Genomic DNA, 14,665 nt, shown 5'->3' on the forward strand with positions numbered 1-14,665 from the left:
TAAGTCAGTGCCCCCCATAAACAACAAATTCCAGGGGGCTCCTTATAGTTAGGTCTGAAAATGTTATCCTTGTAAAGTGCTTGTCTTTGGAGGAATGTTTACATACGTTAAAGAATCCCAACTACAATTCTAAGTCACTAAATGTAGATACTTGTAGTGAAATATTTTATCTCATGAGAAGCAGACCCAAGAAATAGAAGAAGGACTGAGGCAAACATTATTTGTATGGACCATGGGAAGTTTACAAATTACATTATGCTAATTTTAAAAAGGCCCTAAAAACTATTTCCTTGGTAGATGGATGTATGGTGGGTGAACAGAGATGGAGTGTTGAGAAAATATGCTTCTTCTTGTCGGGTTTTCAATGGATTATGGCTATATTCTATTCCTCTAGGCTTATGAGTCATATTAGACTATGCTCATTTTCATAATGAACTGTTATATGAGAAAACACAACAAATATGTCCTCATTCTTAAGAACTGCCATTAAAAACACAGTGTCTAAAAGTGGATCCGAGTCATTTATTTGGGTGAGTTTGTAGATCTCTCTCTCTCTCTCTCTCTCTCTCTCTCTCTCTCTCTCTCTCTCTCTCTCTTTTTTCCCAAGACAGGGTTTCTCTGTGTACCTTTGGAGCCTGTCCTGGAACTCACTCTGTAGCCCAGGCTAGCCTTGAACTCACAGAGATCCACCTGCCTCTACCTCCCGAGTGCTGGGATTAAAGGCGTGCGCCACCACCCACCACCACCCGGCAGATCTCTTAATTTTGATTATAAGAAACTTTGGAGGTGTTTGATATGTGTTCTTGAGGAAGCTATAAAACTTTTCTTTCATTGCAAACTTTACTCACTTCAGAACGTAAGCCATAGTACTTTGGAGTACGTATGATTACCAAATGGAGTGATAAAAGACAGTGCCAATGAGTCCACATGTGTCTTGCACTTCTGCCTAGTGGCCCATTCAGTGATTGAATGGGCTAGGGGAATGATATAATTCAGATATAGTGGGTTATTGGATGTCCGCAAAATGAAGCCAAAAATGTTTGATTATTCTTTCTGCTGGAAAAAAGTCAGATATGATAAAATATGATAACATTTTACTTTTCAGGGTCATCAAAAGTCCCTGTTTTGGGAGGAAAGGAAGAAACACTAATTTAGGTTTTTACGGTCGTTTGTCCCCCAGATGTGCACTAAGCATGCTGCTTTAAAGTTGTTTGATAGAGTGTTCTATATAATGTCAATTTTTCCTTAAAGGGAGGTGATGAAATACTAATACTTAGATTAATCTGTGGACTTTGAACATGGTTGATCTTTTAATGAAAATGAACCAAGACTGAGTAGTAAAGTAAAATATAACTCTAATGCAAATGAGCACATGCATGCATCTTGCTCAATGATTCTAAATAGCCTGAAAACAGGAACATGTCTTTGATGATTAATTAAATGGATCTTAATTAGTGGCATGTATAATTGATTATGCTAAGAAATCTCCAATCAATTTGTCTTCCTTATTTCACTGGATGTTAATTGAAAGCCAATGAACAAATCTTAACAATGGGTTCCTCATTAGCTCCCTTTTACTTCTTTACAAACTCACATTGAACAGGAACAGATTTCAGAATCATCCTTTTCCAAATTATAAAACACGTTGCCATCAGATTAGCTGCATTTAAATCCCAATAAAAATTACCTACCTGTGTATCAAGTACATTTTATTGTTTTGTTTTGTTTTCTTCGTCAGTAAAGAGTCTAATACCCTCACATCCCTTCCTTCCTTAAACCACTTTTCTTTGTCCAGGCTGTTGTTACTCTTTTATGCAGACTATTTTAACTGTCACTCAAGCCCTGCTTTATACTTGGACTTCACTATCTGTTTGACTATTTGACACTCATTTTAACACCTATTAAACTAATTGTTATGATCATTAATTTGATATTTCACCTTCAGTCTCTTTGTTGGAAGGATTGTATATATCATTCATTTGCAAAAAGATACATGCTGGTGTCATTATGGTGTGGCCCCTGGGGAAATAGCTGGGGAGAAGGAGGGATTCAGAGGGAAAGGAATGGGCTAACAGAGGGTGAACATGATCACAGAGCTTCACATAGGCATAAATCTGTCAAAAAAGAAAGAAAACTAGAGAGGTGGCTCGGTTGTTAAGAGCACTGGCTGCTCTTCTGGAGAACCTGGGTTCAATTCCTAGCACCCACAGGGTGACTCATAACTGCCTGCAACTCCGGTTTCTGGAAATCTGATGCCCTCTGGCTTCCAAAGGCATAGACACATACAGGTAAAATATCCATATAAATAAAATAAATATGAAAGAAAGAAAAGAACTAAAGGAAGGAAGAAAGGAAGGAAGGAAGGAAGGAAGGAAGGAAGGAAGGAAGGAAGGAAGGAAAAAAGAAAATCTCTGCAAGCTAGCCTAGATGGTGATATTTTTCCAAAGCTTCATTCTATAGTATTCTACTCTGCCTTTAGATATAGGGATGCTACAGTTGTGTCACCATAATTTATAATGATATGAACTCAATGTGGTAAACTGTAGTGAAAGTTTAGTATGGAATAATTTTGGAATATATTATTTGGCAAAGTGGAAAACTACTATGGCCTTTAATTAAAATGCCATCACATTAAAGGAGTACAGGTATATATATATATATAAATAACACCCAAGAATTCCACCCCCTGCTGCCCTGCCTCCATAAGAACTCCATGACTTGGCAGGCTTCATGGGTTGTCACAGTGTATGTTCTGAGTGCAGCCAAGGGCAGATTTGCTGTTAACTAGAACAAGAGTTTGGAGCACTTAGGGGCCCAATACTTTCCAAAGTAGTGGGGATAATTGATTTAAATACCAGATCAGCTCTTCTTTGAACACAATGTATAAAGTCAAAATAGGATACTTTGGTACCTTGAAGATACAGATTTAGATCCCAAGTATACCAGCTGTTGAATGATAATGACCTTTGGCCCTTATGGTCCTAGCTGTAAAATGATGGTTCTCTTAGAATGATTGCAAGAATTAAGTAAAATAAAATGCAAAGCTCCCGGCATGTAACTTATACCTACTAAATGTGAATCTTTGTTACAAGGACTATCTACAGATTAGTCATCCTGTAATAGATACTCCCTACAGTGTGTGGGTGTGTGGGATGTGCATGTGTTCACATGTGTGTTCTTCAATGGATGACAGAGGTTGATATTTGTTGTGTTCCTCTATCTTTCTTCACTTTATTTTTTGAAATGAGGACTCTCAGTGAACCTTAACCTCAAACCCCCTGATTCAGCATGACTAGCAGGATGGTGAGAACAAGGGACTTCTGTCTCCACTCTGCTATGGCTTGCTCTGACCCCAAGGCAACTTTATTAATATACAAATAAAATCACATTTCAGTACAAATAAAACATCACCATACTACTCTCGCAGCACTAGGAACACAGGGACACTGCCATACTTGACTTTTAGTTACTTATTTTTTTAATGTGGGTGCTGGACATCTGAACTCAGGTCCTCATACTTGTATGGCCAGCACTTCACCAACCAGATCATCTCCCCCAAACCCCATAATTTTATGCAAATGTTATTATATAGATGTGATCACTATGCTGTTTCACAAATAAAGGACTGAGCCACTGCCAAAATAATACAGAAAGCACAGAAGCTCAGCTGGGGTTCAAATCAAACTTTTCCACTCCAGACAGAGTCCACACGCTCTTAGCTATTACACAGCATAGCCTGACCCACTCTATGGGCAACTGGAACGCAAACTCACTTCACTGCATATTTACCTAATTAAAACAGACCTGGGAGAAGCAAACAATGCTGTTTAGTCAAGTATAAATCATTTTAATTTGTCCATTCTTTCGAAGGAGCCACACCATTGTTTCCTTTTCAATTGTGGGAAATCCAGCACTCACCTGAGTACAGACAAGCACGCTTAATTTGTCCCAGAATCTTCATAAATTTTCTCTCCTTTGTTTCACGGTGTATCAATAATTAATGAGACAACATATTTTGGAATTACTTGGAAAACTCCCCAAATGTGTTTTTTAATGTTAGTATATATATATATATATATATATATATATATATATATATATATAACTGTTGGGTCCTTGCTAAATAATATATATTATATATATTTAAATTTAAATATATTAAAATTTAAATTATTTGAAAACTCACCAAGAGGTGTCTAGGAAAGCTTTTATGAGTGGAGATGCTATCTGCTCTTCCAAGCGTGGATGATGGTGATGTTATCCAAGCACTTCATCGATGTCAAATTTCTACTTGTTAAAGCCTCAGACCTTCTTTGGCTGGTACTTGCAGTACTGCGTTTTCCAGACAAGTTCCCTAGAGCTAATTTGTAAGAGATTTTGGGTAAAAGGCAGACACAGGGTGCTTTTGTTGGAAGAGCATCCTTGGATCCAGGCATTATTATGAAGAACATTATCATTTTATCCAAATGTACCCATTTCCAGACCTCTGCAGCAGTTAACAATTTGATATTCACAAGGCAGCAACTTTCAAGTGTGATTTCACCGCATAGCAGGGTTTCTCTGGTAGTTTAAGGGGGTGGCAGAGAACTGTTTAAAAAAAAAAAGAAAAATTAAATTTTTATTTCTAGAAAGCAACATATGCACCCATCATTTCGGGAATTCAGGGGAGAGCCAGTAAGGTAACTAGGAAGTAGAACTAAGAAGCAACAGTGAATATGGGGAACTTGGAAGAGGCCCTCAGTCCTGCATCTACATGAGAATCAAACCAGCACCTGCCCCCAAGCCGGCTCCAACCCCATGGCAGTGGGAGATTGGCCAAACATCTTCCCCAGGCTTGGTCCATGTCTAACCACAAGGCTTGGGGAGGTCAGAACAAGCAATCACTCTTCCAGTTTAGCTGAGCTGTAATAATCAGCAGTGGGCCCTGTCCCTATGAGCATGGGTGTAACAGGCCATTTAAGAGAAGACCACAGTTTAAATAGTTTCCTTTCCTTTTTAAAAATATTATCTATTTTTATTTCCCGGACACTGGTGTTTTTGCCTGCATGTATGCATGAGGATGTTAAATCCCCTGGAATTCAAGTCACAGACAGTTGTGAGCTGTCATGTGAGTACTGGGAATTGAACCCAGGTCCTCAGGAAGAGGAACCAGTGGTCTTAACCACAGAGCCATCTCCCCAGACCTAATTTTCTTTTGTTTGCAGCCTCAGTCTGGGGTGAAATCTTCACTGGAAGCAAGAACCAGGATCTAGGTGTGCCTAAACTTCATGATTGGTCCAACAGAACCCATTTGATTGTCTGCAATAGATTTCTATTTGGTCACTTGACATCCATCTGTCTACATAGAACTAGACTCTAAATATCTCCGGCCCCAAGGATTTTCTCTGGACCCGTTTCTGTCAAATGTGTTGTCCTTGCTACCTGTCCTTAGAATGTAAGCTCCCTGAAGACAAGGACAGTGTCAAGCTGTTTGCTGCTCTCCACAGAGGACTCCATAAGTAGGCTTGGTACAAAGGAAATACAACTTTTATGTGAAATAAACTGTCACCAAACAGGAGGGAGTTGTTCTGACATTTTATTTATGTCTGTTTTCTTGCATCCTGTTTTGTTTTGTTTTTAAACTGCTTTATTCTATTTTCTGAATTTTTGTTTGTTTCCTTGAGACACGGATCTCTTTATGTAGCTATGACTGGCCTGGAACACATAAATCCCTGCCTGCCTCTACCTCCCTACCGCTGGGAGAAAAGGCTTGAACCACCACACTGGGTCCTATTATCTGAATTTTTAATTTCTTTGAATCTGAAAAAAACAAAAAACAAAAAACAACAACAAAAAAAAAACCTTATACTCCTGACTGCTAGATACTGATTTTTTTTTTTCTCCCCGAGAATTAGCTTCATTTTGCACTTTATAGCACTTCTCACAGGTCTGCAGTTTTGTCTTGTGTCTGTCCGTTAATTTTTAAATGCATTTGTACTTATCCTTTGACAATTTCCCATGTGAATACAATGTATTCCAATAATACCCACACTGCCTTTCAACTCCTCCTCACTCAGGTCTTCATTTTTCCTTTCTAAAAATTAGTTTTTATTATTTTAAAATGTGTGTGTGTGTGTGTGTGTGTGTGTGTGTGTGTGTGTGTGTGTTTGACTCTGTCTTAATATGTGAGTGCAGGTGCCATTGGAGGCCAGAGGCATTGAATCAGCTAGAACTGGAGTTATAGGCTGTTGTGTGTAGCCCCATTTGGGTCTGGGACCCAAACTTGGGTTCTCTCTAAAAGCAGTACAGGCCCCAACCACTGGCCTGTGTCTCTATTCCTGTGCCCCTCCCCCATTTAACATGCTGGAGTCAAATTAGTTCCTCCTTGGAGTATGGGCTATGGTAGATTTTATATTAATTTTTGAACCTCATCGTTTGGTATCTTTAATGGTTTCTTCATTACATGTGCACATAATTCTCAGAACGTGTGTGTGTGTGTGTGTGTGTGTGTGTGTGTGTCTGACTAGATGACTTTCTGAGTGTTCTGGTGTAGTTTTCTAAGCATTTTTTTTAAAACTTAAATTGAAATAAATTCCTTGAGGTCAAGTACCATACAACCATTTTGTATAAGTCCTAATGTAATTTTCAGCTCACTTATATAAATAAATGTATATATATATATATATATATATATATATGTGTGTGTGTGTGTGTGTGTGTGTGTGTGTGTGTGTGTGTGTGTGTGTGTATCAATACTTTGAAAATAATTATTATAGTCTTCTGCAGCATATGTCAGTGGATATAATGTGCATAGATGACTGTATTTTATTCCACTGAAGAATGTTGTTGTTTAATGTTGCAGATTGGGAAAACCTTTTGTATTGATAACACTTCCTTAGGAATAAAAATCATCACACCTAATTCTTTAAATATCAGTCTTTGCATGAAGTATTCACATTAAACCACGGCATGTATGACTAGTGAATTGTTACAAACATGTTATCAGGAGGGATGGATGGGGTAGCTGAGCTTAGGTTTTGGTGAACAGAAACTTGGAGTATCTTTTTGATATCTGTACCATTTGAAAGGCGGAGATTTAAATTTGAAGGTGCAGCGGGGGGAGGGAGGGATATAGGGCCACTTGAGGTTAATGGTGACTGTAAAGCTTCTCCACTTCCGACCATCTCAGAGTCCCCCACAGCCAATCATTGTGTCTAATTTTTTCAGCCTCCAATTTTGGGCTGGATGAATTTTGTAGGTCCTCAACGAGATATTGCTTTATCCAAGTGTAAAACAATCTGAGATTCCCCAAAAGTCACCAGGCTGTTGGAACCAACCCTGTGCCAGGCTCCTGTTTTTTCCCCCACCATTCCAGGGTCCACACAATGCAACTAAATAGGTTTTATTGCTCACTTACTTGTTTTAACATCATCTTCCACTCCTTTCTGGTAAGAAAATGCTTTCTTCCCTTTATTTTAAACCTCTAAATAAGTTTATTGAAGCTATATTTTTAACAATTACAGTCTTCTTTTAAAGGGCAATACAAGAATTTATGAAACACTTGATTTATTTTACCCTCTTGTGGTTGAATATATCAATTATGTATAACATACATAACAATTGAAACCTTAAAAGTTGTGTTTAACTATTCCTATGAAAACCACCGGTCCCTTGTAGGAGGAGACTAGTTTAAGTACAGGGAGATTACAAACACCATTGTGGGTCTAAATAGTGTTGCTTGGTGCTTTGAAAGAACCCAACAGTCACCCTGTGTCCCTTCTGCATAGCGTTCTAAAACCATTGGTTTGTATGGGGCAGGGGGAAATCCGTGTTATTCTGCTATTCTCTTGTGATTTGTCTCATAGCATACATGAAACTGACTTTAGTAAGCAGGAAAACATTCCTCCTTGTTTAGCTGTTGATTGGTTAGTTTTCCCTTGAAAAAATGAAGGAAGGAAGGAAGGAAGGAAGGGAGGGAGGGAGGGAGGGAGGGAAAGAAGGAAGGAAAAGAAAGAAAGAAAGAAAGAAAGAAAGAGAGGAAGGATGGGAAGAAGGGAGAGAGAGAGAGAGAGAGAGAGAGAGAGAGAGAGAGAAAGGAAGAAAGGAAGGAAGCCAAAACCAAAGGAGTAGCAGTTTTCTTTTATGAATGTAGACCGTAGGGCGATAAATAGCCCCTGGTGGAGAGAAAGGTCAAGTTCCAAGTTTTCCTTTCCTTTGCATTCAGAATAAGCGAACGGAAAGGCTGGCCAAACAGAGGAGTAGCAGGCATCTGATGGTTAAGCCCTCCCCCCCCCACAGGACTTTTTATGTACATAAGCAGAAGTCACTGGAGCAGCTGCGCCGCATTAGTTCCAATAGTTTAACAGGCTGCTTTGCAGGGCTGACAAAAGCCAAGCTAGCGCGGTGGCTTCCCTCCATGCTCCGGAGCCTCCAGAGCTCGTCAGTGATCTTTGGCTGGGGCTGGGGGAGGAGGGTGACGTTGAACAGGCTTCGGCGGGGGAGTGCACTCGCCTGGTCTACACCCAGCCGCCTGCACCGAGAGACTGAGGCAGGGGAGGAATGAACTAACAGCAGCTGGATCCGACCTGTTTCCCAGGACATTTTCCCCAGACTCGGATCAAGGGACTCACTGGAAACAGGCCAGGCAACCACGTTGTCCTGGATTGTGGCCAACTGTACAAAGTTGACCAGGAAAATGGCTCAGCAGACGACAAGCCCGGACACCCTTACAGTCCCTGAAGTGGATAATCCGCATGTTCCAAACCCATGGCTCAACGAGGATCTTGTGAAATCCCTCCGGGAAAACCTGTTGCAGCATGAAAAGTCCAAGACAGCGAGGAAATCCGCTTCTCCCAAGCTCTCCCCGGTGATTTCTCCCAGGAATTCCCCCAGGCTCCTGCGCAGGATGCTACTGAGTAGCAACATCCCCAAGCAGCGGCGCTTCACTGTAGCACATACGTGGTAAGGTCTGCACAGATCACTGAAATGTTAGCCATACCGGCTCAGTGCTTTTTGCTCCTCCTGGCGGCTTTGGGGGTGGGGTGGAGGATAATCATTCCGTTCCTGTGATTTATCGGAAGTAATCTACCTTCATATTATGTCCCACCAATGCCCAAATCAGGGCAGGAATCCCAGAGATAGGTAACAGGAGTGATTGAGGTGGGTGGTTCTCAGAGCTCAGTCGTTATTGCAAGTTCCTACAAGAAAATTGGATTCCAGATGTCAAGAAAGAATGTAGGTTTACTCCCATACCTAAGTGGTGGCTTCCTTTGATTTCTTAAGCTAATATCCTTGCCAGGTTCTCCTAACTGGCTTACCAGAGAGGACCAGAATGGAAGGGAGCGTCATCAGACTTAGCTGTCTTCTGTGTGATACCCATTTGAACAGGGATATTCATAGTAGCATGTAAAGATGTGCCCGGCTAATCTTATGTTATTGCATTCAAAATCTTCATCATGACTCTGTAGAAAGAGGAAAGGGATTAGGAAGTCTGCAGAAAGAGACAGGCACTACTTGGTACTCTTACCATGTTCTTTGAATTTGGATGCTTTGAATGTTTTGTATCTCTATTTTCTTTATGAATATTTGATCATCATTATAGTGGGTGATATTGTTTTATGCATTTGCTTCCATATTCCACCCCCACCCCGCCCCCCTGGAGGACTTTTGACATTTTCTGTAGAGTTTCCCCAAGCAAGCCAGTGTGTTTGAAATCAAAACAAAACAGTAAAAGACTCAAGGAAGGAAGCTGTAAGAAGTAGAGGGAATCCAGATCTAACTGAGTGGCATGGCTGTACCCAGTCATACGTTAATTTGACAGATGAGAGTCAGTGACAGAGCAAATAAAAGGCATGTCACACTCAAAGACGTGTCCAACCCCAGGATGTTAATTTTAAATAGCTAGATGTCTGACTAAAGAAGGGTTCCTATTGTCTTCAAGATTTTACCTAGATGACAGTGACTCTGAGTTCCACTGGAGATAGTGGGCATATGAGGGACAAGACAAATCCTGGATTTTTAAGGGTTAAAAAAATTGTATCTGGAGAATAATGAGTTCCTCTGAGGAAGGAAGATAGTGTAGGAAAATTTGTCAGCAACAAGCAGTGGACGAGAGAAAGGCAGGACACACACTGGGTGATGCTTGAAAGGAGGGCCTTGGCTCAGGACCAGGTACCGAGGGCCTGGCAAAAAGGCTGGCTTCAGTTCACAAAGAAGTAGGACCAGCCTTTGGGTGTCCTCTGTCAGCTTTATTATTATATTTCCTAAGATTGTGTGTGTTGCTGACGGAGTAGGCCTCACTCACTGCTTGATTTCAGTTTGTGTGAAGCAGCCTAGAGTTCAGCTGAAGGTTATCTGAGCTATTTGGACATGTTGAGTATAAGGAGGGCAGGAAATCTCATGCAAACAGGCTTTCTTCTGAAATCCACGGCACTTCCTCTCCTGGTGCTGTTTGGAGAAACTCCAAGCACACGGTTTCTACTAGTATTCCGTTTTGGCCTTTGGGTTCTCAGCCAGATCAGGTGGTACAAAGAGAACCATGGAAGTGGAAAAGATATACATGGATCCTTAATTAACTCAGGAGGAAAGGGTCTCCCTCTGGGACTGAAACTATGCCAGAAGGAGTTAGAAATAGCATCCCAGTCTTTTCATTTCATTTCAGTGAGCCCTAGGCTTTCTTATATGCCGCAGGTATCTTCCGACAACCATCTCATCTGTGTTTCAGGCTTTTTGGACCAAGCACGAGACAGAATTATTTCAATTATATATTAATAATTTCATATATGAACACAATGTGTTTAAGTATACTCTACAGCATTTTGAAGGTGTAATCCAAAATGTACATGCACACATCAACCCAATTGGTATCTCACTGTATTCACATCTCCTATTTCTTCCTAACTCATCAGCTACTTACATACATGATTTTCATGGTCCTGCCTGAGAATGGGAGTTACTGCTCTTGGTGGCCCTTCCACTTACCATGCATATAAATAGAATGCACTTAGCTTGAATGTTTATATCTTATGTGTAATTGTTCTGAAGTTGAACAAGAGTTATTTCTTGGTTCTAACTCATTTACACTCTAGTTGAAAAAATAATGTTGGAAGATATCTGTTTCTTATAGAGCTTATTTCTCTATAAAACACTCTCCAAATCTCAGTGGTTTGACGCGGTGAGTGGCATTTACTTGCCTCTGCTTCTTTTGTGGAAGACAGCTTGCTTTAGAGTACTTAAGGGACATGGGATCCTATCATCTTGTGGTTCTCTCATTCAAAACAGAATTCCCAGGGTTGTCAGCCAGTGTTGAATAAGGATAAATAATATGAAAGATGGTAGGAGTAAGTGCTTACAAGGCAAGCCTAGGAGCATGTAGACCACAGAGGAGGCTTGTTTGCTTCATCTAGAACTCAGATCTGTACCCATATCTAATTTCAAAAGAGGCTAGGACACAGCTCAGCTCTGCTCCAAGGAAAATGGTCAGACAGATCTAGTGAACAGTTATGGTTATAAATTATGTTAATGATGAACTAATTCACTATCTATACCATAGTTGAACTTGTAAGATTATTAGTCTTTGGTCTTTGTAAACCTGTGGAGTAAGGACCATACCAAATCAATACTTTCGTTTGTTAGGTATGTTGAGTGGAAAGACCTTGACTGCAGGTCCACCTTCCTTCTGTCATCCATTATTCTAGGATAGCCTCAGCCTGAATCTTTGCTTTTTTCCCCCTTGTCTTTCTTCCTTTTTTGCCTTATATATGTCTTTAGATTTACCCACCAAAGAGTTGGGGTCCTGTTCTACTCATCTTTGTATAGCCATGTTTTCACATAATGGTTGGCAAATGGTGGCTGTTCAATAAATATCTCATAACTAGAGCCACTGGCCAATATTTTAGACCTCTTGTGCTTTTTACAAAGGTCTTCCTTTTAGTTTAATAAGCACGCTATTTTCACCTACTTCTATCCTGTGTTTACCAAGTAGATCTTCATTCTGAAAATTCATTGGCATTTTCTGGTCCACTCAAAGTGAGATTTACAAAGTTGACTCAATGCCTTGGTACTGTGAGACCTAAAAGAGAGCAGCTAAGCCGTCAGAAACCAGACTGCTGAGGCAGAGGGTTCTGACTTTGCCAGCTGTGTGGTTTTAGATAACTTGCTAAACATTCCCTTCCATTTCCCTGTTACCTAATTTCCTGAGACTAGTACCTAGGCTTCTGGTTTTCTCCACCACAATTATGTGTAAATTAGAGTGTGTTTCATGGGGATAGATACTTAGTGAACATCATTACTAATATTTTTATCTTCCTGTACTAAATGATACTCATAGCTTTGATATGTATGAACTTTTAGGATGATGTTTACAGTTCTAAATGGTTAACTTGTCACTTGTTTGTGAATAGATTGGATTACATTTGTTTTAAGATCTCTGAGTTCAAAGAATGAATGAGTGGGTTTTTGTTTTGTTTTGTTTTTTTAAGCATGAGATAGAAGACAGAAAAGGAAAGATTGCTCCTGAGGGTGTGTACCTCTTTCTGACCCAATCTTTGCTCTCTGAGAGTTTCCCAAGCAGAAGTAATTTTGTCCTTTTCAGATTTCTATAGCACATTTGACTTCTGCTACTCTTTCAGCAATTTCTGGTAATAATCATATCACTAGACAATAGTGGTAATAATTTCCTGAACTGTCTCCTGTGTGAAGGTTAGGACTTTCCTACATCTGTGCTTGTCACTACTGTTTATGGATTCTACTTAATACATAACATAATGCCATTCTATGACTGTATCAAGGATTCTGATTCTTTCTTACTAGGGAGTTCTCTATGACATCATTAGGAATTTCAAATCTATGGAATTTCTGCTAAAGAAAGTAAATATCCAGTCTCAGTTTATTTCAAAATAACCAGTCAGGAAATTGTTTGCTTTTATTTTAGGGTTTTTTTTTTCCTCACTCAGTTTTAGCACATTTCCCTTGTATTAGGCCTGAGTAGGGTCCTGAGGAAAAAGAACTGCTGATTTCTGTACTGAGGATCTTACAAGTCAGCGTTTAGTCATGACTAAATCACGGAACCTTTGCTCTTTCATTTCACATCCTATGTTTTGTTTTTGGGACAAGGTCACACTGTGTAATCATATCTGGCTAGAACACATTACATAGGCCCATTTATCCCACAACTCAAAATCTTGATGATTCTACCCACCCTGAGTACTGTGGTTAGAGGCAACCATGCCCATTCCCTAACACCCCCACCTGACTTCTCTTTCTGATAAGATGAAGCTTAATAGTAACTATGCCCACTTTTAATTCACAACATTTTCATATGCATCCAATTATAAACCCAAATATTCACCACTCAGATTTTTTAAATATCATTTTATCACTTTCTGCATAATATCTCCCTCATGGTGCTAGGGACCAAAGCCCCTGTATGTGTAGTTTTCAAAGCTATTTTAAATATGTATGTAGGATAAAAATGAAACATTTTTTCTTTTTCTTTTCTTTTTTTTTTTTGAGACAGGGTTTCTCTATGTAGCTTTGCACATTTCCTGGAACTCACTTGGTAACCCAGGCTGGCCTCGAACTCACAGAGATCAGCCTGGCTCTGCCTCCCGAGTGCTGGGATTAAAGATGTGCACCACCACTGCCCGGCCGAAGTTTTTTTTTAAAGAAATAATCTGATAGAGATTTGCCTTCCCAACTGAGGATTAGATGAGAAAACTCTGTGATTCCTTGTGCCCTCTGCTTCAGGCAGACCGAGTGGAAGGGAAGGTCACAGAGTGCACAACAGTGACATTATAGCAAGCACATTATCTTTGTTAAGTTCACATGTGCTTTTAATTTTGACATATTTTAAGGTGGAAGTGCTTACAGGGTCTTTAAACAATAAAACACTTCCTTTAGGATTAAGATTTGAATCATCAACATGCCTCTTTCAAAGGCTTTTAAGGAGTACTAAAGCTTTTAAAGGAGTTAGATGATGTAGGCATATTTATTTATTTATACATTTTCTTTATAGCTATATAATTACTCGTGATTAAAAGTGACAACTTACTCCTTAGTCATCCTTTCTTCAGCAAGCAAATACTTTAAAAAATTTTTGTTTTTATTTTATGTCCATTGGTGTTTTGCCAGCATGTATGTCTGTGTCTGAAGGTGTCGGATATCCAGAATTGGAGTTGCAGATGGTTTTGAGTTGTCATGTCAGTGCTGGGAATTGAACCCAGTTCCTCTGGATGAGCAGCCAGTGCCCTTAACTGCTGAGCCAGCACTCTGGTCCCTGAACTTGGTTTGGGGTGAGATATATACTATGAGTTTTATTCAAGTTTCAGGAGAGGGAAGAAATTGTCAACTATAGAGAAAATGTCTATCCTTTTAGAGTGTGGAGGCTGAATACACATACGTCTGTCTTTGAAAGCTATTACTCCATGGCTGTATTTGAGGACCCTAGACACCTGTGCCACCTCTTGTATTTAGATTTCAGGCTCCTGCTATCTCCCCTCCTCTCTCCTCTCCTCTCTCCCCTCCTCTCTCCCCTCTCCCCTCCTCCCTCCCCTCTCCTCTCTCCTCTCTTCTCCTTCCCTCCTCTCTCTTCCCTCTCCTCCATTTCCTTCCTCCCCTTCCTCCTCCTCGCTTTTCTCTGGAGATATTAAGAGATAAGCATTACTGTTCCTTTCCTTGCAGGTAGGAA

General features: G+C 40.0%; 1 protein-coding gene across 3 annotated transcripts in view; it reads left to right on the forward strand.

The window, feature by feature from the left end:
* Positions 1-14,665, forward strand: part of Pde4d (phosphodiesterase 4D) — a 1,081,007-nt gene that overhangs the window by 382,513 nt on the left and 683,829 nt on the right. The window contains exon 1 of one of the 3 annotated variants that reach the window (XM_036206758.1): positions 8,317-8,940. The exons of the other annotated variants lie outside the window; for them this stretch is intronic. Coding sequence (XP_036062651.1) covers positions 8,675-8,940 — 266 coding nt within the window. The 5' untranslated portion in view covers positions 8,317-8,674. Of the gene's footprint in view, positions 1-8,316; positions 8,941-14,665 lie in introns of those variants that run through there. 3 annotated transcript variants of the gene reach the window in all.

The sequence above is a fragment of the Onychomys torridus genome, chromosome 15 (genome assembly GCF_903995425.1).
Source record: "Onychomys torridus chromosome 15, mOncTor1.1, whole genome shotgun sequence".
In the NCBI taxonomy this organism is placed as follows: domain Eukaryota; kingdom Metazoa; phylum Chordata; class Mammalia; order Rodentia; family Cricetidae; genus Onychomys; species Onychomys torridus.